Source organism: Mangifera indica, chromosome 1 (assembly GCF_011075055.1).
Source record: "Mangifera indica cultivar Alphonso chromosome 1, CATAS_Mindica_2.1, whole genome shotgun sequence".
In the NCBI taxonomy this organism is placed as follows: domain Eukaryota; kingdom Viridiplantae; phylum Streptophyta; class Magnoliopsida; order Sapindales; family Anacardiaceae; genus Mangifera; species Mangifera indica.
The window spans coordinates 24,449,638-24,474,405 of record NC_058137.1 but is presented as its reverse complement, the minus strand read 5'-3'; the positions used below and the strand labels follow the sequence as shown (position 1 = coordinate 24,474,405).

Below are 24,768 nucleotides of genomic sequence, written 5' to 3'. Positions count from 1 at the left end.
TTAAGGCTGCATATAAAACAATATTTTCTTTTTTTCCCTTGTTCCTTCCAGTGCACGCAGATGCAATCCTCAGTTGCTGCAGCCGACGAATTTCTTCGACAAACTTCTTGTTCCTTGTCGATGATGGTTTAAATACGGCGGTCGACGACAACGCTACCGCCGAGGGGTGTTGTTTTGCAGGCTCACAAGGAAGCAGTTTCACGGCTATATTTGCAAGTTTCACGACGACTTCTCGGCTCAGACAGTGGCTGACGACGACAAGTTTCCGTTGTTGTTATGATAGACGACTTCCCAGACAACGACTGGAAGCTGGTGTTTTGTAAGGCTTTGTAAACTCTTTGGATCAATTACTTAAGGCTGTGAAAACTTTTGAAAGTTTCAAATTTAAAACTGCGTGAGTGAACAATGAACTTTTGTGAATTGCTTAAGGCTTTTGTACAGTGAACTTCATGATGTGATTAGAAAATACGTTATTTTCTAATACTGTTAGAAACAAAACAGTATTATATACTCAAATTTAAAATTGAGTGAAGTGAACTCAATTAGAAAATATTAATTGATTTATTATTAATTTGTATGGAAAGCAGTAAGTAAAGCAACAACGTACACATGTAGATTTTATGACTAAATTGTAATTCCGGTTCAATCGACCGGTTCAAACTGTCCAACCGATCCGATCGAAACCAATACTTAAAACGATTTTTATCCCGGTCCGGTTTTGAAAACCTTGGTTGTTTTACCATATATAATTACTGGTGTTTAATTATAGTTCAAAACACTTATTACCACTAAAGGTTTAATCTATTGTCAAACTTTTACCTTTTAGTTTTTGAAAATTTAAATACCCACATGTTAGCTGTTAGAGTTAACAAAATCTATTAATACAAAAATATAATTGTCATTTAACTAGTAAAATTACAAAAAATAAAATTTTCTCGTATTTTCACATTTTAGATTTAAAAACTCATTATCATTAACGGATAAGTATTTAGATTTTTGAAAATTAGTAGTTCAAAGTTTAGTATATGTGAACAAGTTTTAAAAGGTGGGATTTGTAGCTAGTATTGAAAATGAAAATTAGATATGTTATTATATGTGACACGTTACACATTTAATTACCAAATTAATTTGATGATACATTCATTAATTAATTATAGTTAGCTAGATATATTCTACATGAATGGAATCTCTACATAAATTTAGGTTTCATGAATTTTTATATTTTAGATGCAGAATTTGTGTGTATTTATATTTTATATATTTAATTAATTAATAATGTTTGAATTTTTTCAACTTCTAAAACAAAAGAGAGAAAAAGTTGGTAGAAACATATATTAAATTATAGTGGCCTTAAAATTGTATTATAAATAATAACAATGAATTATATAGTCTTTTTTTAATTAAAGAGCTTGCTTATTGAGATACAAAATCTTCCTAAATTGTTTTTAATAAATGGACAATCAATGGTCAAGAAACTAAGGGGAAATGAGTAATTATCCTAATTTTTAAATTTAGAATTGTGAAAGCAAAATTTAATAAAATATATAAAATAATAATAATAATAATAATAAGTAGGTTTATCTAATATTTCTTTTTTGCATTCAGTTTAACCCAAATGAGTGATGCTAATTTTGAGTGCATCATTTAAGTTATAATTTATGTAGAATTGTGGAAGAAGAAGAACAAGAAATTTGAAGAAAACACAAAGCAAAGAATTTTGCAGTTTCATTACCTAATTTATACTAAAATTAGTATCCAATAAAAATGATTATAGATGTTATATTTTTTTTATTTTTTGTTTTAAGGTGTGAAGTTTTGGCAAGCAACCAAACCCTAGACAGCACGAAACTTCGAATCGCCGTCAAGTCAGTATCAAGGAATACCAAAATCAATACGTTATACAAAACTTACTCTCTGATATTTTCACACCTTTGTGGCTTAAATCCATCGACAAAAGTATTCTAAAATCTCGTGAAGCCACAGGGACTTCTGCATGGGATTACCAAAACGGAAATATTTCTATATAATATTCTATATTATTTACAAAGTATATGCATACATAGAATAGAACAAATGAATGACAATATGATTAATAAAAATCAGACATACATGCATGATGTACATGACATGCCTCAATCAATTTGCCCACATCCCATATAGCTCATCCACCGGCGGCATCTCGTTGAGCAATCTTTCAAAATCTTTAAACGACAAATCCCTCATCAAAATCGAATTATTTCTTCTCTCTTTCATCGCCGCCATCTCCGCTTCTCTCTTCCTCCTTCTCCTTATCATCCCCGTTGCCTCTGCCGCAACTCGAGAATCTTTCCCCGTCAATTCCTGCACCACCGACTTGAAGCTCATCTCATCCGTTTCCACATACTGCGTGTTTATCACCACAATCTTCACCGGCTCTCTCTGCCCGCCACCTGACATCCGGAAAATTAATCTTGTAAACACTTCTTGCTCTACTAATTCTTCGACGTATACAAAAGCTTAACCGATTCAGAATCAACTCGTAAACATGGATATTTATAGAGAGAATCGAAGGAGGGGTGTACGGAGGATTCTACAGTGAAGAAATATTGAGGAGTTAAGACAGTTTTGACCGTTATGTTAATGTTGTTGAAAATTGTTGCAGTCTAGAGGATAGATGCAATGAATATTAAATTTTGATTGGGTCATCGCATGCCATTCAGGAATTACAGTCCTCCAGGCATTTCACTGGAAGTTGCATGGTTTGACTTCAGTTTATGAATTGGCACTAAGTCAAAAATTTACGTACAAAAACGACCCTGGTTCCATATTGAAATTAAATAATCAGTTGGATAGATAATTTTTCCAGAGGCCAATGGACTATATCCCTTAATTTTGAAAACGCCAACCTTTTAAAATTTTATTTTTTCCCCAAAACTCTAAAAACTAACTATTTTCTCTATAGATAAAGTTTAAAAAAAAATGATATTTCCTCTTTTAAAGTTTAGTTTTCAATTTCTGACACCAAATTTGATGTTATCACTAGCGACGAAGATTCCTCGATGCATTACCATGCTCCGATAGTTTCTCTCTCCTCCTATAGACGTTCGATTGACATCAAATAAAGTTGAGAAAACGAAGATGAAGATCGTGTCTTTGTTTGGGAAGACGAGATCTTCGTCTTTGTCTTTTGAGACAAGGAGCTTCATCTCCCAACAAAACTCTTTATCAACGACATTCTAGAGGAGGGGAGAGAGACCATCAGAGTATGATGATATGTCAGAAAATCTTTGTCATCAATGATGGTGTCAGGAATTGAAAATAAACTTTGGGAGGAATGTCATTTTTTGGTCTACGAATAAACTTTTAGTTTTTAAGGTTTTGTGAGAAGGGAGAAAAGGAGATTAAATTTTAATTCATTTTTAATATTACAAATAAAAGAATGATTTTGTTCTTAAAACTAACATATTTACCCTCTATAAATGGAAGTTTGAAATTTTTATCATTAAGATATAGGAACTTAAAATAAAAATATACTTTAAATGGGAAATAGTTTTTGAGCAATATTATGTGTACCCACTTTGGGTACACAAATGCATACACACTCATATGTGTCATCATATGATTGGTTATTGTTTTATTCTTAATTCAAAATCATCCAATCACATGATGACACATATAAATGTGTACATATTTGTATACCCAAAATAGGTACACATAATTTTATTGATAGTTTTTTGGTCTTTTCAAGAATTAAAACCAGATTGGAAAATAATCCTTTGGCCAAATAGGTAATTTACTGTTACCTTTCATTAAGTTGAATTAAATTAGAAATTAATTATTTTGCGTTGATTTTTAAATTTTGACGGTGATTACCCTTGTTTACCTGAGGAATATTGATAGAATAAATTAACTAGATTATTACTTTGATTAAGATATGAACCATTTTCGTAGGCATGTAAAGCTAACCTTGAAGAATTTTGTGTACGGTTGGAATTGATCCATCAATTGTTAATTACAAGAAATCTAAATTTCAAAGATGTTTGAAAATGGAGGCGTGTAACTTCTCCTGCCACAATCCTTTTGTGATGATGCAGTTGTACTTTGGCGTCCACCGAAGATTTTTAATCTAGAACCTCATATGCCATCTAGCATTCACATCATTAATTACCTGCTAGCCATAGGAATAATGGGTAATACCGTATGTGCATATTTTAACAAATAATTTTAATTATAAAAAAGATTTTATATATAAAAAAATTATTTATATATACATATAATTTTATTAAATTTCACATTAATAGAGTCAAATTTTTTATTTTACTATTTTTTATTAAAAGTATCCAATTAAGGTGATAGTTTTTTTTTTTTTTTACAAAATCCTCAAATTGTATAGTAGAAAAACCTTAAATTGCATTTTTTTCCCAATTTTTCCTCAAAAATTACAAAATACACCTAGAATAAAATAAAACCTACGTAGTCTCTTTTCAACTACAAAAAACCCACCAAAATTGATTTGTTGTTTTTATTTATTCTAGTTGAGATATTTTGAAGAAAAAAATTTGAAATTTCGTTACTATTTGAGCTCAGCAAAGAAAACATAATACTAACGAAATTCTTTATGGTGATTGATATAAGAAATTATGTAATAAATCCATTCTTCATAGTGTAAAAATAATAATAATAACAACAAAACAATATTTACTGTCTTAGAATATTCATTTTGAAACCTAATTGCTATAATTGCTTATTTTCAATGCCCCTTTAATTATAAGAAAAACAATACTATTTCACGTAATCTTTGGAATAATAAGAAGATAATATCACATTTTTTCACGGTATGACACAAATGACACTTAAACCATTCTCAATCAAACTATGTTAATAAGAACAGATAATATAAAGATAAAATAATAATTTTATTTATTATAAATTTAAAAAAAAAATAAAAAAAGAATCTTTTTATATATTAGACCTAGATGTTTTAAATATGATAGCTTAATCTTGTATTAGGTTTCAAAACTTGTATTTACACTTAAAAAATTGTAGCAACTACTTAACCTCAGCATCACTATAAAGTCATGATGCCAAGGATGCTAAAAAAAACAACATTGTGTGACAAAAAAGTACAATAGAGACAACGTGAATTGAGTAGTGATATGGAAAAAGATCATCGTTAATTTTTAATTTGAGTAATCGAAGATTTTGTAATGATGACAGTCGTGTTATGAAAAGTCATGATAACAATTTAATCTTTTATTAAATTTGAAAACTTGCATTTACACTCATAATATCGTAGCCATTATTGAATCTTACCATCACTAAAAAGCCATGATGCCAAGGATGCTAAAAAAACAGCATTGTGTGACAAAGAAGTGCAATAGAGACTACATGAATTGAGTAGTGTCATGTAAAGAGATCATTGTCGATTTTTAATTTGAGTAATTGAAGATTTTGTTAATAAGAATTAACAAAATTAGTGAGATAATCAACCAAAAATGAAGATATTAACACCTGAGTGATTTTGGAAGCCGAATCAACATAAAAAATGGTTATTAAAGGTGTGAGAATGACTAGTAAGTTTGTTGGCTCAAAGAAACGAGGGGTGTGGGTGAAAAAAAAAAAAGAAAAATAAGAGGGTTTTTATACAATTTAAATATTTAAAATTTCTTTAAAATTTTATTTATTTAGGGTTATATTGTGATTTTAAAAAAATAAAATAGTAAAAATAAAAAGTTAATTTCACCTCTCTAGCATTGTTTTTTATTTTTTTCATTAATATAGTTTGATTTTATGTGAGAAACTTTTATTTATACTATCTAAAGACAAAGATGTTTTTAAATTAAACTTTAGGTGGGAAAATGTTATTTCTTCGTATAAAAATTAGAATCAGATTTGAGATATAAAATAAAAATAATAAAGTTTCTATTGGATTGAAATAGTCAATGAATTGCATGTAAAATATGGCAAATTATAATTTATTGATAAGGTCAAAAGCGTAACTGCCAAGGAAAACATTGCAATTAAGGCACAACAAATGGTCTAAACTTCTATTTAGAAAACGATGGTGATTAAATTTTGATTAAGACAAAGGGCACCATCGGCTATGTCACTACCTGTAAATTTCTAGAAATAATGCATTAATTTTCTTAAAAGAAATTATCATCAAATTGACAATGATCATCTTCGAAATTAGAAGGAAGAGGTCTCATTGATTATATTAAAATCCACCGCCAGTTCTGCTATTTTTATTCCAACTAATATATATTAAATTTAATGGGTCCTCGAATTGTATTATTTTGGTCATAGAATTGATAGGAAAATGTTATATATTTGTAAATTAGCAAATCAATTTTATTATTTACTTATGTGGGTACAATTAAGTAGGATTCTTTCTTTCTTGCTTGCCATAAGAAACAAGAAAAGAAAGAAAAAAGAAAATTTTCCCATTAGGCCTTTCGTGACAAATTAATACAGTTTAAAACAAATTAATTTATTACATCTAATACCCTTAGATTAATAAGTTAAATAATGGCCAAAGGACTATTTTCCACCCAAACTATGTTGAATTCTCAAAGTTCCTCCCGTTAACTATAGAAATACCATTTATTCACCTATAAACAATTAAAATTAACGGTAGTAAGGGTAAAATTGTTATTTTATATTTAATATTAAAAATAAACTTAAATATGATTTCATTTCCCCTTCTAAATTTAAAAAAGTAACTTTTCTCCCCTAAGCTAAGTTTGAAAAGATCACATTTCCCCCCCTAGGGTTTAGTTTCCAAACCTGTTCACTTTCTCCGATGCCATCGTCGGTCGTCTCTCCCTCCCGACGATTTCTCTTCCACCGACGGCCAGCCTCAACTCCACCCCAACCCATCCGGCGTAGAGAAACGTCATCTCGAAAGACGATTGTCTTCCCAAACGAAAACGAGACGACTCGTCGTCCTTTGAGAAGACGATTTCTCTTCCCAGACGATATTTTTCAGCATCATATGGGTTGGGGTGGAGTTGAGGTGGGCCGTCGGAGGAAGAGAAACCGTCGGGAGGGAGAGACAGTCGGCGATGGTGCTAGAGAAAGTGAACGGGTTTTGAAACTAAACCCTAGGAGAGGAAATGCGATTTTTTCAAACTTAGCTTAGGGAATAAAATATTAATTTTTAAACTTTTAGAGGGGAAAATGAGATTAAATCTTCAGGGGTTAGGATTTTATTAAATTTAATTGATCATTAGTGGGTAAATGGTATTTTCATAGTTAACGAGAGGAATTTTGAGAATTCAGCATAGTTTGGATGGGAAATAGTTCTTTGGCCTTAAATAATTATGACAATTCTCTTATTTTTAGAAGATCAAACAAATTATTTAAATATAGACAACACTATATATATATATATATATATATATATATATATATATATATATAGATAATATATTATTACGTGAAAATATATAATAAATAAAAAATTAATAATGATGAAAGTAATTGCGTAAATGAATGTTGATGACCATACAATCAATATATTTGTCAATTATTCTAATCTCTTTCTATATTTAAATGTAATTAAAGGACTTTCTAAATTGTGTTTTATTTTGTGATAAAAAGGAAGGGTTGTCAAACTTAAATTCCGGAACCTTTCTTTTCTTTTTTGACACAAATAATTACACCCGTTTTAGGCCATTGGTTATAACATTTTGGATGGCTGAGATTCAGTGCAACTTACATATCTAGGCACTTGAAAAATAATATCGTTTAGATTTAATCTCAGCCATTCAATTGGTTTAATCTAACGGCTGGAAATATGAAATATCTCTCATATCAGAATCCCATTTTTGTCTATTGAGGAAAGAAAGCTAAGGTCTAATTTAATTAATATTCATGCAGAGAATGATATTGTTTTAGATTTAAAAACTAAACATACAAATTTTTGATATAAAATAATTAATTAAGCATTTATTGAGTTAAATTTTCCTTTTTAAACAAATTCGTCCCTTTACTTTGTATCATCTCATTGTTGTATTAAAGAGTTTGTATATGAAATACAAAGCTTGTGTAAACATAAGGGCTCTTAATCCATTTTTATATATATTAAGAGAGGAATGTTATGTATACAACTTTATATACAAATAATGATATATCACTATGTAATTAAATAGTTTTAAATTAGAAAAAAAATAATATCAAATCATATAGTAATATATCATTGTTTTCACGTATAATTTTATAAATATATAACTCTTTTACATAAATAAATATAACATAATTTGTTATCATACGATTGAATGATTTTGAATTAATGATATAATAATATCTAATAATATGATGACATATCATGTGTGTACACATAACATTGTTCTTATAGAGTAAGAATAAAACTATGCATGCAAAAAAATTGTACAAATTTATTTATACTAACCGAGGTGTCACCTTGTCATTATTTATTTATTTTCTCACTTCAAAATCACTTAATCAAATTCTACCACATCAAAATATATGAATAAGTTTGTGCGATTTGTGTATACATATAATATTACTCTAACATAAATCTTGATGTAACAAGTTGTTTTTCATTCCGGACAAACGCAACGCAATTGATGTAGGCAATTTTTTTCTGAATAGTATTATATACCTAAATAATGGTATAAATTTGTATACGAATGATAACAAACCAATAAGTGATCGGGTGTTTTCTTATCACTAATTTAAAATCATCGAATTATATGATAACATGTGATTGTTTCTGTATATAGTTTTATTGAAAAAAATTATAGACAATTGGAAGCATAAAGTTAAATACAAACCCAAATTCCCTTATGATTGAAGAAAATACTATATATACATATATCGAAATTTATTAACGTACAATGTGTAGAAAATAGTGCGACTCACAAAATTATTTTGTACATTCTGAATTTAATCGCATTACCATGTATATAGTAGTAAATTCCTCCATTTCTCAGCTGTTAAAAGGAAACATAGCAAGAAAATGAAAACAAAATACCAAAAAATCTCAAGCTCCAAATGGAAAATAAATTATTCTATAATTTTCTTTGCATCTCTATAATCGTCACTTTAATAGAATATAATATATAAATCAAGAAGACGGCAGAAAGAAGAACAATAGCAGCTAGATAAGAAGATATGGGTTTGACTCGGGGATTTTCTAGTGTTTTCTTTTTAATTTTATTGTTTGCATCAGTCTCAAAAGCTCACGAGCGCCGCATCAAGATTTTTGACGTCAGAAAATATGGTGCAGTTGCAGATGGCCGAAGAGACAACACAAAGGTAATTAATTTATCCGCTATTACTCGCAGAGAATTTAAAGTATGTCCTTTGATAGTGATACTATTTGAACTGGGTTGTATGTTTTTTTTTTTTTTTTGTAGGCATTTTTGAAAGCTTGGGACGAGGCATGTAAATGGCGGGGGGGAAAGGCCAGGGTTTACATACCAGGTGGAACATTTTTTTTAAACTCGGTGAAATTTTTTGGTCCATGCAAGAGCACAATCCAGTTTTTAATTAAAGGGACTTTGAAATCTCCTAGTAATCTGAAAAGGATGGAGAGAGATCGATGGATAACTTTTAGACATGTCAATCGGTTGGTCGTCACCGGCGGCGGCATATTAGACGGTCAAGGATCCTCTGCCTGGAACATAAATACTTGCCACAAGGAACCTAACTGCGGGGAATTTCCAGTTGTAAGTTCGATGCTTGTGTTTTCTATTAATTTACCTTCTTTGTGCATTCAGTTTGTGATAGAGTGATATAATTGTTATTTCAGTCTGTGAGATTCGAGTTTATCACAAATTCAAAGGTGTATAACATTAGATCACTCGATAGCAAAACCACCCATTTCCTGATGTTCGGCTGCAGCAACGTCAACATAAGCAATGTCGTAATATCAGCCCCCGGAGACAGCCCCAACACCGACGGAATCAAAATCGGAGCCTCAACCAAGATCAGAATTTCCCATTCTCGGATTGGCACCGGCGATGACTGTGTTGCCATTCTCCCTGGAAGCTCCAACATCAACATTTCTGATGTGTTTTGCGGCCCTGGCCACGGCATTAGCGTTGGAAGCCTTGGAAAGTATCCGAATGAGGATAATGTTTATGGATTGATTGTAAAAAACTGCACACTCAGTCGCACGACAAATGGTGTAAGGATTAAAACATGGGGCTCTTCTTTGGCCAGTGTTGCTGCAGGGCTTACATATCAAGACATTTTCATGGATAATGTGGCGAATCCCATCATCATCGATCAACAGTATTGCCCACAAGCTAAATGTCGACGGGTATGTACGATTAATTATCTTGTTCTTGTTATAAACTATAAAGCACGGAAATTTACCATGGGATGCTTTTCTTTTTCGGGTGTTACATAAATATAAAAAATTTTGAAATGTTTTTAAGATTTTTTTTTTAACAATTAAAAGTTAATTTTATCTTTCACTTTTTTTTACAATTTTGAATTATAACCATCATTTCATCGTCTTATTTTTTCCAATATATAAAGCTTCTCCCCACTCTAATATAATAAAACCATCTCCTCCCCCTCTTGGGCTTATCTAATTGTCGGTGAACATTTGAAAAATTCATTTTGTCGAATTTGATATAAATTGTTCACTGGGTTTAGAGAAATGTGTATTTATAAAAAAAAAAAAAAAAAAACTTCTATATTTTTCATATTTATATATTTTTCTTATATTTTTATTTTTTATATTTAAAAAAAAAATATGTTTCAACGTTTCTATTTTCATACAAATTAGTTTACAAATAATAAACCTCAAGTGACTCAACTTCTTGTGTTTACACAGCTTCCCTCGCATGTCCAAATAAAAGACATAACATACAAAAACATATGGGGATATTCCAGCACAAAAGTTGCAGTGAAATTTGATTGCAGCACGAAGTTTCCATGCAAGAATGTAGTTCTGAGTGATATCAATCTATCTCACAAAGGCTCCCATGATGTTGCAGTTTCAGAGTGCTATCATGTTAGTGGAGCCTCTTATGGCCAACAAACCCCACGTTCCTGTATATAGTCCTTCATGTCGAAGTGGTTTTTTTTTTTTTTTTAAATCTGGAAGAAAGATATATTGGATTTGCAATATCACATCACATTCAGATTAACTTAATTGTAGAGGAAAATTTTATATTCATAACAAAGAAGATGAACCACTTCTTCAAGTTAGAGATTCTTATACATTTAGAAGACATTTGTAGTTTTTATTCTTGATTGAATGTGCTCCTAATATATTACTAATTAACACAATATATTACGGCAAGTCAATCCAATGGATGTTTTAAGTTCACATGATGGAAATACCCAAAAATAAAAGTAAAATATTGTGATTAACAAAACTAGTTAAATAGTAAAACTTTCAGGAGAAGAGTTTAGTTTTAAGTTTTTGTTACGGTCGTAAAACTTTAACTTATCTAGACAAAAAAATATATATATTACTGGAAGGAATCCATTCAATCCTTTACTCCTTCTATCCGCATGTATAATTGTATGCTTAGGAATAATTTGGTTCTCATCCGGATTTAGTTCTTCCGACCTCTATTGCTTTTCTTTATTTTTTTTCTCGATGATAGATGAAATTTCTATCCACTTTTGCATCTACTTTAATCACCCTATTCAGTGCTTTTGAGTTGGAGTTTACAAGCTACCATTGTCTAATTAATGGTGGCCGTCCTAACTGAATCAAACCCAGAACAACACTGATGATTGGTTAAATTTGGACTCAAAACAATCCTCATTTGCCAACAACATTCTATTTTGGTTAAAATTTAACCCAAATTCTACCAAACCAATCTGGGTTGACCCAGTGGGGGAACCAGCAGTGTCAGTGGGGCCACATGACCCACATATCTCATCCCTTCTACAAATCCATATTTTGATATGAAGAAACTGCAGGACCCAGATTGACATTTATACTAAAATTCCTGAGGCAGTGTTCTAAATACAAAATCAGCGTCTCGACCGTTGTAGCATTACTGTTTCTAGTTACTTAGTCAAGGTATCCTGCACGAGCATGCCAGAATAGGGCTATAATCATATCCCCAGAAACTGAAAATTAGCAGGCATGATAAACTAACTCTGAGATCAAAACAAAGGGGGTCGAATGTGATTATTTGTTCAAAAGATCAAAGATGGTCTTGTAAAAACTTCAATTCTGAAGCAGGTAACCATATGTTTGGTCATATAAAAAGTTAGTGTTGTGACAGGAAAAGACGGAAATACAAAAACAAAGGGAAGTTTCAACATCGCTGCAACACGACAAAGTTACTACTCATCAACTCGGAAGTCACCTGATACCATCCATGGATCTTAAGAAACTCAACTGTCAGCTAGTTCATTGCCGGGCGAGTAACTCGAGGCCTCACAGGTGTCTTTGATGGACTTATCCTGATGAATTATCGAGGTACAAATAGGGTAACATTAGCTTTATAGTACAAAGTACTTATGTACTCATATTGACTGTAAAGAGTTTAAGGATCCACACCTGATGGGCTGACTTCCAAGGACCATCCCGCTGCAATTCAGAGCAATAATGGCACTCTCCGCCTGTGATGCAATAAAAAACATCAGACTGAGTAATGGACAAGATTTGTCATTCTCAGCAACACAATATCATGAACTGTATATCACGAGCATTGGGCAAAACAATAATCTAGCAATCATCAATTTATCATTAGGTAACGAATAATTTCAGTGCAAGCATGTGCACATTGATGATGCAATGTGGGAATCTACATGGTGTTAATAAGATAAATGAAAAAAATAAAAAGAATGCAACAATGTCTTGCATCCTCAAGAATTCTAATGTGTAAGTGTACGATTTAATAACTTTACAAAGAAAAAGTAATGGCAAAGAACATGAGGACTGCAAATTATCACAAGATAAAAAGAAGGCTAGATTTGGCAGCAGAAATTTAGTCATAAAATTGAAACCACAGGGAATTCGAAATGTTCTTCATAAAACTGTTGTCACAACCCATAGTGCAAAATTTATAGTACACTTCATTGACTATATCAAGCTCTTCCTTTCAAATTGTAAATGTATGGGGATATTACACAAAGTAACTTAATAAAGCGGGTAAATCATGCAGGAACATATACTATTAGATATCCAAAAACAGATTAACTTGCTTTTGACTTGGAAGATATACAGCAATAAATAATGCATCTAATTTTCATGCATATCTTCAGGATGTTAATCAAATGCATGACTATAAGAAAATTATTACAAAACAAAAACAACTACTAACACAGGTTTCTGCAATTCATGCTTCTCAGAATTTTAGACTTGAAAGTGTTAACACTTCTCCAATACCTAATTTCATGATTTCACAATGTTTTCATGAATAATTATTCTCCAAAAACAAGTTTGATAACACATACCGAAAAGGAGTTCAACATGTACCCATGGACTCACCAAATCAACAATGTTAAGAGAGCATCTTTTCAAGAAAAAATGTAAACAAATATTTCAATATTTTATTGCTTTTAACAGTAATAGCCCAATAGTCTAATGCATTTAAGTCTTAACAATGTGTCACAGAGACTATTACAGATACCAATAACAGGAAACACAGACTGCTGCATAGCATTATTCTGCTCAAGTAGCTGTGTTGTAATAGCCCCCGAAGAAGATGGAGTGGAAGTTTCAATTTCCACTCTTATTGGTGGAAAGGAAAAGGAAGCTGAAGATCATACCTAATTTCACAAAGTAAATTAAAAAGTCAACAGTGTTCAAAGACTAAGAAACTTAAAGAGGGGATCGGCTAGCATCCTCAACCATAGAATTTTTGCTAAAAAGTCAAAAATTTTAACATATTTTGTTAACTACCACCCAGATTGATAAAAAAAGTTCACAGCATTGTTAGTTCACTACAGAATCACAGCAGATCAGTTGTACCAAGAATAAAAACTCAGTAAGTGGAGAAACCTCATACTAACAGAAAAATTCTGTGATATGCTTCATTATCAATCTAAAAACAAATAGATCTAAATCCATCTTAGGTATCAAAAATGTTTTAAAACATCAAACATAGTGAAAAAGTGGGATACAATGTCTATATTTCATTTCTTTATTAATATATCCAGTTGCTAGAGGTGAATGGTGAAAGCTTTACCACATAACAACATAACTTCTGCAAATATAAGGAAACATCATGTCAAATTGAAACACCATGAAGACTCAAGATATGCCTACAGATTTAGGATCATCTTCTTTGGAAAGATCCTCATAGACACAACTAACAACCAAAAAGTTCTTTATTTTTATCCAGTAATACAGACATCTTCACTGTAACAGGAACGCCAAAATTCCTACTACTTGAAACTATACTTTCAAGCAGTATGAGAACTGTCATTAGGGACTTGGTCTTTCTTGTGGTGGAGTAAACACTAAAGGACAAAGATTCATGGCTAGAAAGTGTACTTGACATATTTGTGCACGGGAAAGAACAGTCATTGCTCTTTCCTATAACATTTCCACTTAACTGGATCTAACCATCTGATTAGAAAAAGAGATGTCGAAACAAGCATTCCTATATGTTGGAAATGAACTCCTAACCCCCCGCCCCACCCCCACTAACACACAGGGAATAAGATAGCAGATAGCAAGATCATCTAGATAAGCCATAAGACCAAGTACATTACTTAAAGGCAGATATTGCAAGATTTTAAGCGTCATATAATGCAACCTATATTCAAATATATAGATATTATAACCAAAGTGAAAAATAGAGTTTGTATGACATGATAAACATATTCAAACACTGTGTTTCCAAATCATTAAATCAAAAGTGAATTACCATGGCAAACTCAACGAAAGCTATACGAGTTGAATGCACATTATCTCCCAAAAGTCTCAGGCGAGTAACCTGTAAATCAGGATATAATTTCAACCATCAAACACCTCTTTGCAGCCACACACTTTGTAGCTGTTAAGGGAACAAAAGATAAATGATAGGAAAATTTGGTAAAGTCCAACCTCGCCACAGGCTGCCTCAAAGAAATTTTTAACTTCAGCTTGAGAAACCTGCACTTAAAATGATATCTTTAGCTGAAACCATACCAACTGGAATGAACTTACCCCATAAATGTGGAAAGAATTGAGGGCAAAACAAAGAACACAAAGATAAAATCAAGAAACAACAGCAGAAGCGTTTGAACATTCACCATTCTAAACAAAGCCTCACCTTCTTGTCAATATTTGTACAATAAACTGTCCGGGAACACATCTCCCTTTCATCTTCAGACTGCATTTAAATAAAAGTATAAAAATTTATAAAGAAAATGCAACCTAGAACAAGACATTAGGATAATGGTCAAAACTATACAAATATGAAGTCTATGCATCACAATAAAGTAATGCAAAAAAGTCTAGAAATCACACATTCATACCCTAGGGAGAAATGTAGGATTCACAGGAAGAATAGCAGTTTTTGATGGTAACACCCTAACCGGATAGTACCCTAGCATTGTCCCGCCAAGATTTAAAGCTGTTCTTGCTCCATCTGTGGAAACAAATTTCATGCAACTTGGAAGACATGATAATCAAAAATCATCTTGGTTCCAAAAATGTCAATAGCACACTTTATGACACAAGAAAATTCAATACTTACACTCATCAGCAAACTCCACGAATGCAAAACGAAGAACTGAGTGTGGATCACCACAAACTCGGCAATCAACAACCTTCAACAAAAATTTTGTTAGGACTTTCGTAACGTAAATTTATTATTTTTTTCTTTTGTTAAGATAGTCTGAAATTTTGGCAATTTTAAGACTCCTACTTCATTTTAAATAAAACATCTAACATAGCAAATCACCAAAATTTGCAAAACAAAACATACACTTGTTTGAAAGCCATTTTTATTCGTTCCCAATACTCTAAAGCAGCCCACTTTTAACCATCCAATAATGCCCAAACATGTACCGATTATCTAGCCTTAAACCTAGCTTTTTGTACTCACTGCCCCAAAACCCAGCAAACCTTTTCCTTTAACTTGAAACAAAAGTAGAAGTAAAGTTCAACCAGTTTAAACATTAATCTAATTTTCACACTGTAGCTGTGATCAGTAGTAATTTAAAGATATATGCTGTACAGAGCTCCAGATCTCTGTTCAAAGGATTGTCCTGCATCACTCATTTTATAGTATGATTTGACCATGCACTTATGTGTAATGACATCAGAAGCATATTCCCTAACTAAAAGTATCAGAGCAAGCTCAAATTATATCACAGAACACCACGTGATAAGAGCATCTTAATCATGCATAATGCACTCCCAAAAGCTGGCAAATGTATTTATTGTTAATTATCTTTTGACATAAACACATTAAAGAAAGTCAAAATGCAAAACGCCAAAGTAAGAACGGACAGAAATAACAAAACATTTGCAGCAACTCTATCCCATCTGTTAAAGTGAACTGACTACAAGGAACAATGAATGTTAAATTGAACATTTGCTTGGAAAAAATCATAAAGTAAAACCTTATGGTGAAGCAAAATAAGATAATAAATACTGAGTATTCAGGTTGAAACTTATTCAGGCAATAAGATACCCATTTATGAAAACATCTAACACAAATCATTACTATACTACCATAAGCAGTATAACTTACTTGTCCACAACTACTAAATAACCCAGCAAGCCGCTCTTCAGTAATCTAAAATAAACACGGTCACATTCCAACATTAGCATCCGAAGATAAAACTAGAGAAATACAATTACATTTAGTTATGAAAACAGTAATCAATCACAACAACATACACTCTGATCGATATCAGAGACATATACTGTACGTCTGATACTATCTTCTCGTTGAGCTCTGAAGGCTCGCCCATTCAGCCTCTTCCTTCCCTGAGAATAATTGTTTCTCCTCTGAAAAGGAGAGAAAGAAACAAAGATAACATTTAAACAAATATAATCATAGAAACATACTGAATGCAAGAAACATGACATTAGCATATAGATTTCAGCAACCCAAAAAAAAAGTAAAATATTAGACAATAATTCAAGTTATACAAAGACTGAAAGCAACCTTGATTAACAATGCGTTATGAAAGCAAGAACAATTTTAAATTTATGTATTAATGACAAAAAACCAACCCAGAAACCTTTTTCTATTTACCTTGTAAACAAAAAGGAACCAACTTGCATACGAACCTCCATAAGAACAATGATAAACTTTAAATAATTAATTCTAAACATATTAATCAAACTGCCAAAAATATTTAACGAGAAAAACAAATCAATAATGCATAATAAATACAATTATACGCACTCCCAAAAAAAAATTAATATTAACCAATTAATACTAATAAAAAATGACACAAAAAAATTATTATGCACAGTACTAAGCATTCTCATACTCAAAATCAATTTTCTTGATCATCATCAATCAATAACCAGAAAATGGAATATCCCAGAAAGACTAAAACCCCGTTTCCCCAAACACTTGAAAACTTGATCAAAATCAATGTTATCAAAATCTCACAACAGAACGAAAATTAAGCCAAACCCATAAAAAAAATCGTGAGAACTAAACAGAAAAAGTAAAAAGAAACAAATTTTACAACAATAGCTTGAAATGAACATGATGGGTAAAGTACCCTTCTGGGGAAACTATCATTGGCAGAATGCTTATTATTGTTAGCAAAATTTTCGTTCTGATCATCACCGTTTTGATGATAATATGATGGGAAGAATTCCTTAGCTAAAGGATTCAACTTTGTGAACATATCAACTAGCTTTTGCACATCGAATTGCGAATCCGATTTCATCGATTCCAACTTATTGTTATTCTTCTCGTTGTTCTCGTTGTTGTTGGTGGTGGTAGTGTTTGCAGTGGTTGGTGTGGTGGTGGTTGTGTTGGCGGCGGTTTGTTCACCAGCAATTTCAGCAACAGCAGCCATAGGATCCAAAAAGTTATAGAACTTTCAATGTAAATTGAAGAAAACAAAACAAATGAATCCAATTAAACAATAAAAAAAAAAAAATCAAGTTTTCTTTTCAACTCTCAGTAAGCAAAAACAAATACAAGCGATATACACTACCCGATTCTGATTTATTAAAATGCTGTTTATAAACAGATACCCAAAATGGAAAATTCCTTAAGAAATGAAAACCAAAAATCAAAAAGATTGATTTTTTTTTTTATATATAAACACAAAGATAAAGAAAATAAAGAAAAAGCATTGTTGATAGATGATAAGGATGGTAATGAAAGATTTATTAGAAAGAAGAACAACAGTGAAAAAGTTGAAAACTTTGTAGCTGATTTTGTTTGGTTTGGTGTATCGGGAGAGAAAAAGAAGAGAGTGAATTGAAAGTGTATAAAATTGAGGCCGTTATAAATGGGAAGGGAAGGACAGCAATGAAAAGATGACCAAAGGAGTTTATGTTGCCACCAATCGTTTGGTGAAATGACATATTCCCACCTTTAAATTTGAAAACGTCATTTTCCTCCTGTATATTAAATATATTTAAATATATATTATTTTATAAAATTATTAAAAATAAAAAAACTCTATTTACCCTAAAAAAATTTATGAAATAATTTCTATAACAATTAAAAATGATAAAAAATTATTAATACAAACATAGATAAATGTATTAATAAGATGTAATAGTATGTTTGAGGCAAACAAATTTTATATAAATTTAGGCATGTAAAAAACTTTTTCAAGTGTTTTTGAAAATTCAAACAAATTTTAGGTGCTTTTAAAATTTTAAAATTATAATATATTCTTGTTAGTTTAAAAAATAATAATTATATTTCAAATAACATAACATAATTTAATAAATTATAAGTATAAATATCATATTATAAACTATTGAAACTATAATTATATTTTAAATATATAGAGTAAATTCATAATTTCTAGGAAAAATATCTATTTGCCTTTTGTAATTTTAAAAATTATATTTACACACCTAAAAAAATTCACAATTCAATTTGGTAGGAGTGTTAATATTATATTTGAAATCTTTTTAACAAAATGACAATTAATTATATATTGATTATAATATTTGAACAAAATAACATAAATAATCTTTGATTTGGACTTTCATATATAGATGAAAAAATAGTATTTCAAACTTAAAAAGGCAGCAATCAATTTATCAAACTTTGGGTGGGAAATAGAGATTGGAGTTTTTGTTGATGAGTTTCATAATTCAATACACTATACAACAAAATTGTCAAGGCCTTTTTTGTTTTTTTGCCCATGTCAATATTCAATTGAACACCAACTCATATTTTGAAATTAGAATTGGTATTGTCATCCCCATAACTCCTATTTGGGGTTTTTGGGATTGCAATTTCTATCTCCATTATCCCTTTCCTTTTCCTTCCATTGTCATTTGTTTTTATTTATGTTATTTATCTTTCAAAGGGTTCTTGCAGATTTGTCTCATTTAATAATTATGAATATGAATATAAAAATATGGTTTTTTTTTTTTTTATATAAATTAATGGACAATCTTTGACTGATTGTGTGAATATGATTCAATAGCAAATGAGCTTGATGATATATTTATATTTCATGTGGTATCCTAATGATTATATACTATTTCAGTATTTAATTGAATACTTAAATTTGAATATATATAGTTTTATTGCATATATATATAGATAGAGAGAGAGAGAGAGAGCAATCTTATATATATACTTTTAATATATAAAAAATTTGGTATCATGTGTTTTAGTGTTACTTTATCTTTAATTTAAAATCATCCAATCATATAATGACATATCATCTGTATATTAAATATATATATATATATATAGTTTTATTTATATGATATAATAATGAAAGAAATGTTAAATAAGAGTGTGAACATACCATTTGATATATATTTATGATTTTGAAGGTAAATTTTTAATTTATAATCACATGAATAAGTATTGATAACATAAAACATTATACCTATAATGATAATATGATAATATTATGAGTAATATTATGTATATATATTTTATATATATATACATATATGTTATATATGATTAAATATTATTTTATTATTAATTTAAAATCACTTAATCAAATCATAGCACATCTATATGTATATATATTTATATATAAAAAATATGTTCATATAATTTAATTATAATATAATAATTTATAAGTTAGTATGGTATGGATGTTAAATTGATTGGAGGTTGTGTATTTCAATAAGATTTTATACTTTTAATTTTCCAAGTTGTATTATTAATTCAACTCAAGTTGAAATATTATAAAACCGACCACATTCGAAGCGTGAAGGAAGTAAATGTGTAAATTATATTCTAACAGCATATGAATTTATTGGAATTGGATAGAGGGCCATATATAGTTGCAAACGGTTATAAACAACCAAACATATATTGTCCGCTTTGGATCTTCATGATCCTCACAGTTTTATTATGCGTCTATTGAGTTAAGGGTTTCTGGCCCCTGCCTATATACAGGCTCAATAGACAGAACGTGAGCGATGTGAGACTTCAGGTCACAACACACCCCCCATCGTTATCGTGCTGATAACGTGTTATAAACAGCCCAACAAATATTGTTTGCTTTGGATCTTCAGGATCCTCACGATTTTATTACGTGTCTATTCAGTTAAGGGCTTTTGGCCCCTGCCTATATACAAGTTCAGTAGACAGAACGGGAGCAATATGAGACTTCAGGTCACAACACAAACATCAATTATTTATTTATTGCATAATTAAGACTTGAATTGTTATTATTATTATTAGGCCATAAGACTTATCTCCATCCAAAGTTTGCCATATTTCTGAATAAATATTTATTATGTATTAAGAATCTAAACATTTATTTATGAACGATTAAAATTAACAAAATTAATTAATATTATTTTTTTAAGTTAAAAAAAAAATAATTTTCCTTCTTAATTAAATTTTGAAATATTATATTTTTCATCCAAAATAACAAGTTTACCTTTGAAACTTAATTGATTTCGTTAGTTTTAACTATCGACGAGTGAATATTTGAGTTTTCAATATTTAATAAATGTTAATTTAAGAATGTAACAAACTTTAGATTGGAATAAGTCCTTCGGCCTTCTTATTATTATTATTATTATTATTATTATTATATAAAATACTCAACATTGCCAAATTGATTGAAAAGATGGCATGTTTTAAATAATTTATTTTAATATATAAATTGAAATTAATTATCAATTATAATTTATTGTTTAATTATTTAATATTCTTAGCTGGCCTTTTTATGATGACTATCCCTATTTAGAAATAAATTTGTATTGATTATAATTATAAGTTAAAATACCTATGCCAATTGGACAATATAGAAAGTATATAATAATACTAATACTCATAATTAGATAAATATTTATTATTTTTTAATTCATAATTAAGATTGTGATTCTGCTATCTATGAAATTGTTGTATTTAATATCCTTCTTATAGTAATATAAAACTAAATAAAGGCATATGCTTTAGAATAATTTTATTAACTTTTTAATATGCAAAAAGAAATTTCTATCAAAATTTGTAAAAGCATGTTTATATTTAAATAAAATTTACATCTTATTTTTCAAGTTTGTATATAGTCAGTTGATACTCAATAAAATTATATGTATCTATTTTATGTATACAAATAAATATATATTTAATAAATGTCATCGAGCAATTAGGTGATTTTGAATTAAAAATAAAATAATATTCAATCATATAATGATATATCATATTATTAGTGTCATTAGTCAGGATAATATTGAGTTTATAGGTTAAAACAATCACATCAAGTGAATATAAGTTTATCATGAGTAATTAACACGCATTGATCCCTTCATCACAATTCTATCATTCTAAAAACATTTATCAACTTCTGAATACAAAAAGAAATAAGGACATTTTATTACTTAGAATTATGATGATAATAGTTTACACAACTATGATGATTACTTTTAGGGCACCTACTTAAACACTTGTTGCGCTTTAAGGATTAACTTTGAGGTGATAGTTTGACTACACAATAAATACTTTAAATAATAAAATTATATATATATATTTTAGACATACAAATATTTACAATAATATATGTCATCGCATAATTAGACGATTTTGAATTAATAATAAAATAACACATAATCATACGATAATACATATAAATATAAATATATATATACTTAAAATAGGTAAACTCAAAATATTAGAAAAACACGTATCACATTGATAGTTGATTTATATATGCTTTTACCACCCTAAAAGACAAATCAAACTCAAAAGTGTTTTCCACAGTATTGTTTGTGAAAATTTAATATTTGTTAAAATTATGCATAAGCTCATTGCTTCTATTCAAAAGTGCTTAAAAAAGAGGAAAAAGGGAAAAAAAATGAAAAAGGAAAGTACTTTTTGACAAACATTTCCTCAGTAAAAGTAAACATTTAGGAAATGAGATACATAGTACTATTTAAGACGCTAAATTTTATTATATGTATTTATTTTGAATATATAAAATGTATATATTTAATAAATATTTTTATATAATTAAATATTTTTAAATTAATAATAAAATAATATTTAATTATATAATAATATAAATAAATATATATTTGTTTGTATATAATATTAATTTTTTTTATCTTAGAAAGAAATATAATATATTATAACTTATTGCTTGAAAATGTAAATGTAATTGAAGTTTCAACCTTCCCTTGTAATTTTATATAATATTCTCCCTGACCTCAGGCCCTAAAATTTCACAATTTCCTTTTTATAATAATAATCCATTACTAAAGCAAGATTTATTTGTCTTTTTTGAATATTTTATTGTACCAATCTAGTTTAGAGACAAAAAGTAGACATAACCTAAAAAATTAAAAAAAAAAACAAATTTTCCTTTAATGATTGTGTTTGGTGATAGTTGGGACATTCCATTCAATGAATAATTTTCTTTTTATCCCACAGAAAGTACAAGATTTAATGGTTGAAATTTGAGGACTTTTCATGGAAGAAAGAAAAAAAGAAAAAAAGAAAAAAGCTTACAAGATTTATATTCTACTCAAACTTTACTTGTTTTATTTATTTTTATTTTTTTATCTTATAGAGAGCTTTATATTGCCTTTACCAAAGTGGGAATTTAACATGTGCCCTTGAAATTGATGTTTACTTTTATTAATTATTTATTAATCACTTTAAAAACCTAACCCTTTATTATTATTTTTTTAATTTGTTGTTAAGTGGTTCAATCATGAATAAATATATGTTTAATATTGTTGGCATTGGGTTCTATATTCCTTTTCCTTTTTTCTTTATTTATTCACTTGCCTGATCAATCACTCTCTCTTCAAATTCCCACAAATACATTATTATTATACTCTCATCTATATTCTTCTTCTTTACATGCTTGTTTTCATTTAAATTGTCATGAATTATTTATCTTTTAATTTTATCATTTGTCCCAAATAAATTATATCAAGGAATAATTAAAAAAACCCAAAATTAAAGAGTTTATATCAAAGTAACCACATCTTTGACTTTTTTGCCATATAACCATGAGAGTCTTTGACTTTAACAAAATTAGGTAATTTCAATTATTTTCAAATTTTATAAAAGTTAGATAATTTGAGGATCATAAATTCAAAGACAAAGATTTATAGTATATTTGATAGTTTTCCTTTGTTATGCACAATTTATTTTTCTATTGTTCATTGCATTTACTCATTGTTGGTCACACTTCTTTCTCGTTTTGAGTTAATCTTTTGCATTTTAAATGTTTTTAAACATACAAAAAAAAGGGAAAAAATGTTAGTGATTATTGTTATTTAAGAAAATGGAAGTGCCTTTTTATTGTGTTTAAGAACTTTTGTTAGTGATTTGGGTGAAAAACTCGATCAAGGACAATCCACAAATTGTTCCCCAAGTTGTGTAAAAAAATAACATCAAATCATATAAAATTTTACAGTCTTATGGGTATCAATCATTTTTCATGCTACCCATAGATAGTAAATTTCACAAAAGCCGATATTTTACACAAGCAAGGTATTTTGTATGAGGGTTATGTATTTTTTCAACAGGGGCATGTAAGATCTTAGTTGGTACAAAATTTTTCAACATTTTACGTTTATTTCAATAATTATTCAACACTTTACAGTATGTTTCAATTTCTTCAACATTTGATTATCATTAATGATTTGTTTGATCTTTTGTTTCACAATGTAAGATTAAAGAGAAAAAAGTGCAGGGTTTGACAATTCTCGACCTTCCACCACTTTAGAGCATAAAGATGAGATGGGCAAAGTAAGCAAAAGATTGAATGAGTAATAAAAGATGTTCTATTCACAAAGATTTGTTTTAGGAGTTTGTTGGAGTTGGACACCTCCAAATTTAGGAGAGTACTGACTAATTTAACGCTATCATCAAATCAACAAGGGAAACCCTACTGATGAATTTTGGTTTCATGTTAAAGTGTAGACATGTGGTTTAACATATAAAAGTTCAACTGGATGACCAGTTAGGGATTCATTCACCATACAAACATTTTCAAATACATTCCCAAGTCGACACGATGTAAAATATGAGATACACATTTTCTGAATAAGAGGATGATCTATAATGATCTTGTATGGACTGTCTTAAGCATGCAACATAAGGGGCCAACAATGGAGGCGTTATGACATTGACAATATTATATGAACCTTGATATCAAAATAGAATGAACTAAATCATGATTTTTTTTTTAATTTGAGATTTTTTTTCCCCTTTTGTAGATCAATTTAATTTTCAAAATATTTCACCGAAA

General features: G+C 29.4%; 2 protein-coding genes across 2 annotated transcripts; one reads left to right on the top strand and one right to left on the bottom strand.

Annotated features, from left to right (window-relative positions):
* Positions 1-9,085: 9,085 nt before the first annotated feature.
* LOC123223933 (exopolygalacturonase-like) lies at positions 9,086-11,145 on the top strand. Its single transcript, XM_044647430.1, has 4 exons — positions 9,086-9,261; positions 9,363-9,674; positions 9,758-10,270; positions 10,793-11,145. Exons 1-4 carry the CDS (start codon positions 9,118-9,120, stop codon positions 11,018-11,020), a joined length of 1,197 nt encoding a protein of 398 aa, XP_044503365.1. The 5' UTR covers positions 9,086-9,117; the 3' UTR covers positions 11,021-11,145.
* Positions 11,146-12,079: 934 nt separating this feature from the next.
* On the bottom strand, positions 12,080-18,330 carry LOC123223940 (polyadenylate-binding protein-interacting protein 9-like). Its single transcript, XM_044647443.1, has 10 exons — positions 17,608-18,330; positions 16,766-16,876; positions 16,617-16,661; positions 15,615-15,687; positions 15,394-15,506; positions 15,189-15,248; positions 14,981-15,028; positions 14,802-14,870; positions 12,485-12,546; positions 12,080-12,387 (listed from the first exon to the last, which is right to left on the bottom strand). Exons 1-10 carry the CDS (start codon positions 17,908-17,910, stop codon positions 12,330-12,332), a joined length of 942 nt encoding a protein of 313 aa, XP_044503378.1. The 5' UTR covers positions 17,911-18,330; the 3' UTR covers positions 12,080-12,329.
* Positions 18,331-24,768: the final 6,438 nt, after the last annotated feature.

Coding starts and splice junctions, on each gene's coding strand:
- LOC123223940 (XM_044647443.1), bottom strand. CDS start 17,910: ATGGCTGCTGTTGCTGAAATTGCTGGTGAACAAACCGCCGCCAACACA. Junction 15,029..15,188: donor GTACAAATATTGACAAGAAG/GTGAGGCTTTGT, acceptor TTTTAAGTGCAG/GTTTCTCAAGCTGAAGTTAA. Junction 12,388..12,484: donor CTTGGAAGTCAGCCCATCAG/GTGTGGATCCTT, acceptor ATAATTCATCAG/GATAAGTCCATCAAAGACAC.
- LOC123223933 (XM_044647430.1), top strand. CDS start 9,118: ATGGGTTTGACTCGGGGATTTTCTAGTGTTTTCTTTTTAATTTTATTG. Junction 9,262..9,362: donor GCCGAAGAGACAACACAAAG/GTAATTAATTTA, acceptor TTTTTTTTGTAG/GCATTTTTGAAAGCTTGGGA. Junction 9,675..9,757: donor ACTGCGGGGAATTTCCAGTT/GTAAGTTCGATG, acceptor TTGTTATTTCAG/TCTGTGAGATTCGAGTTTAT.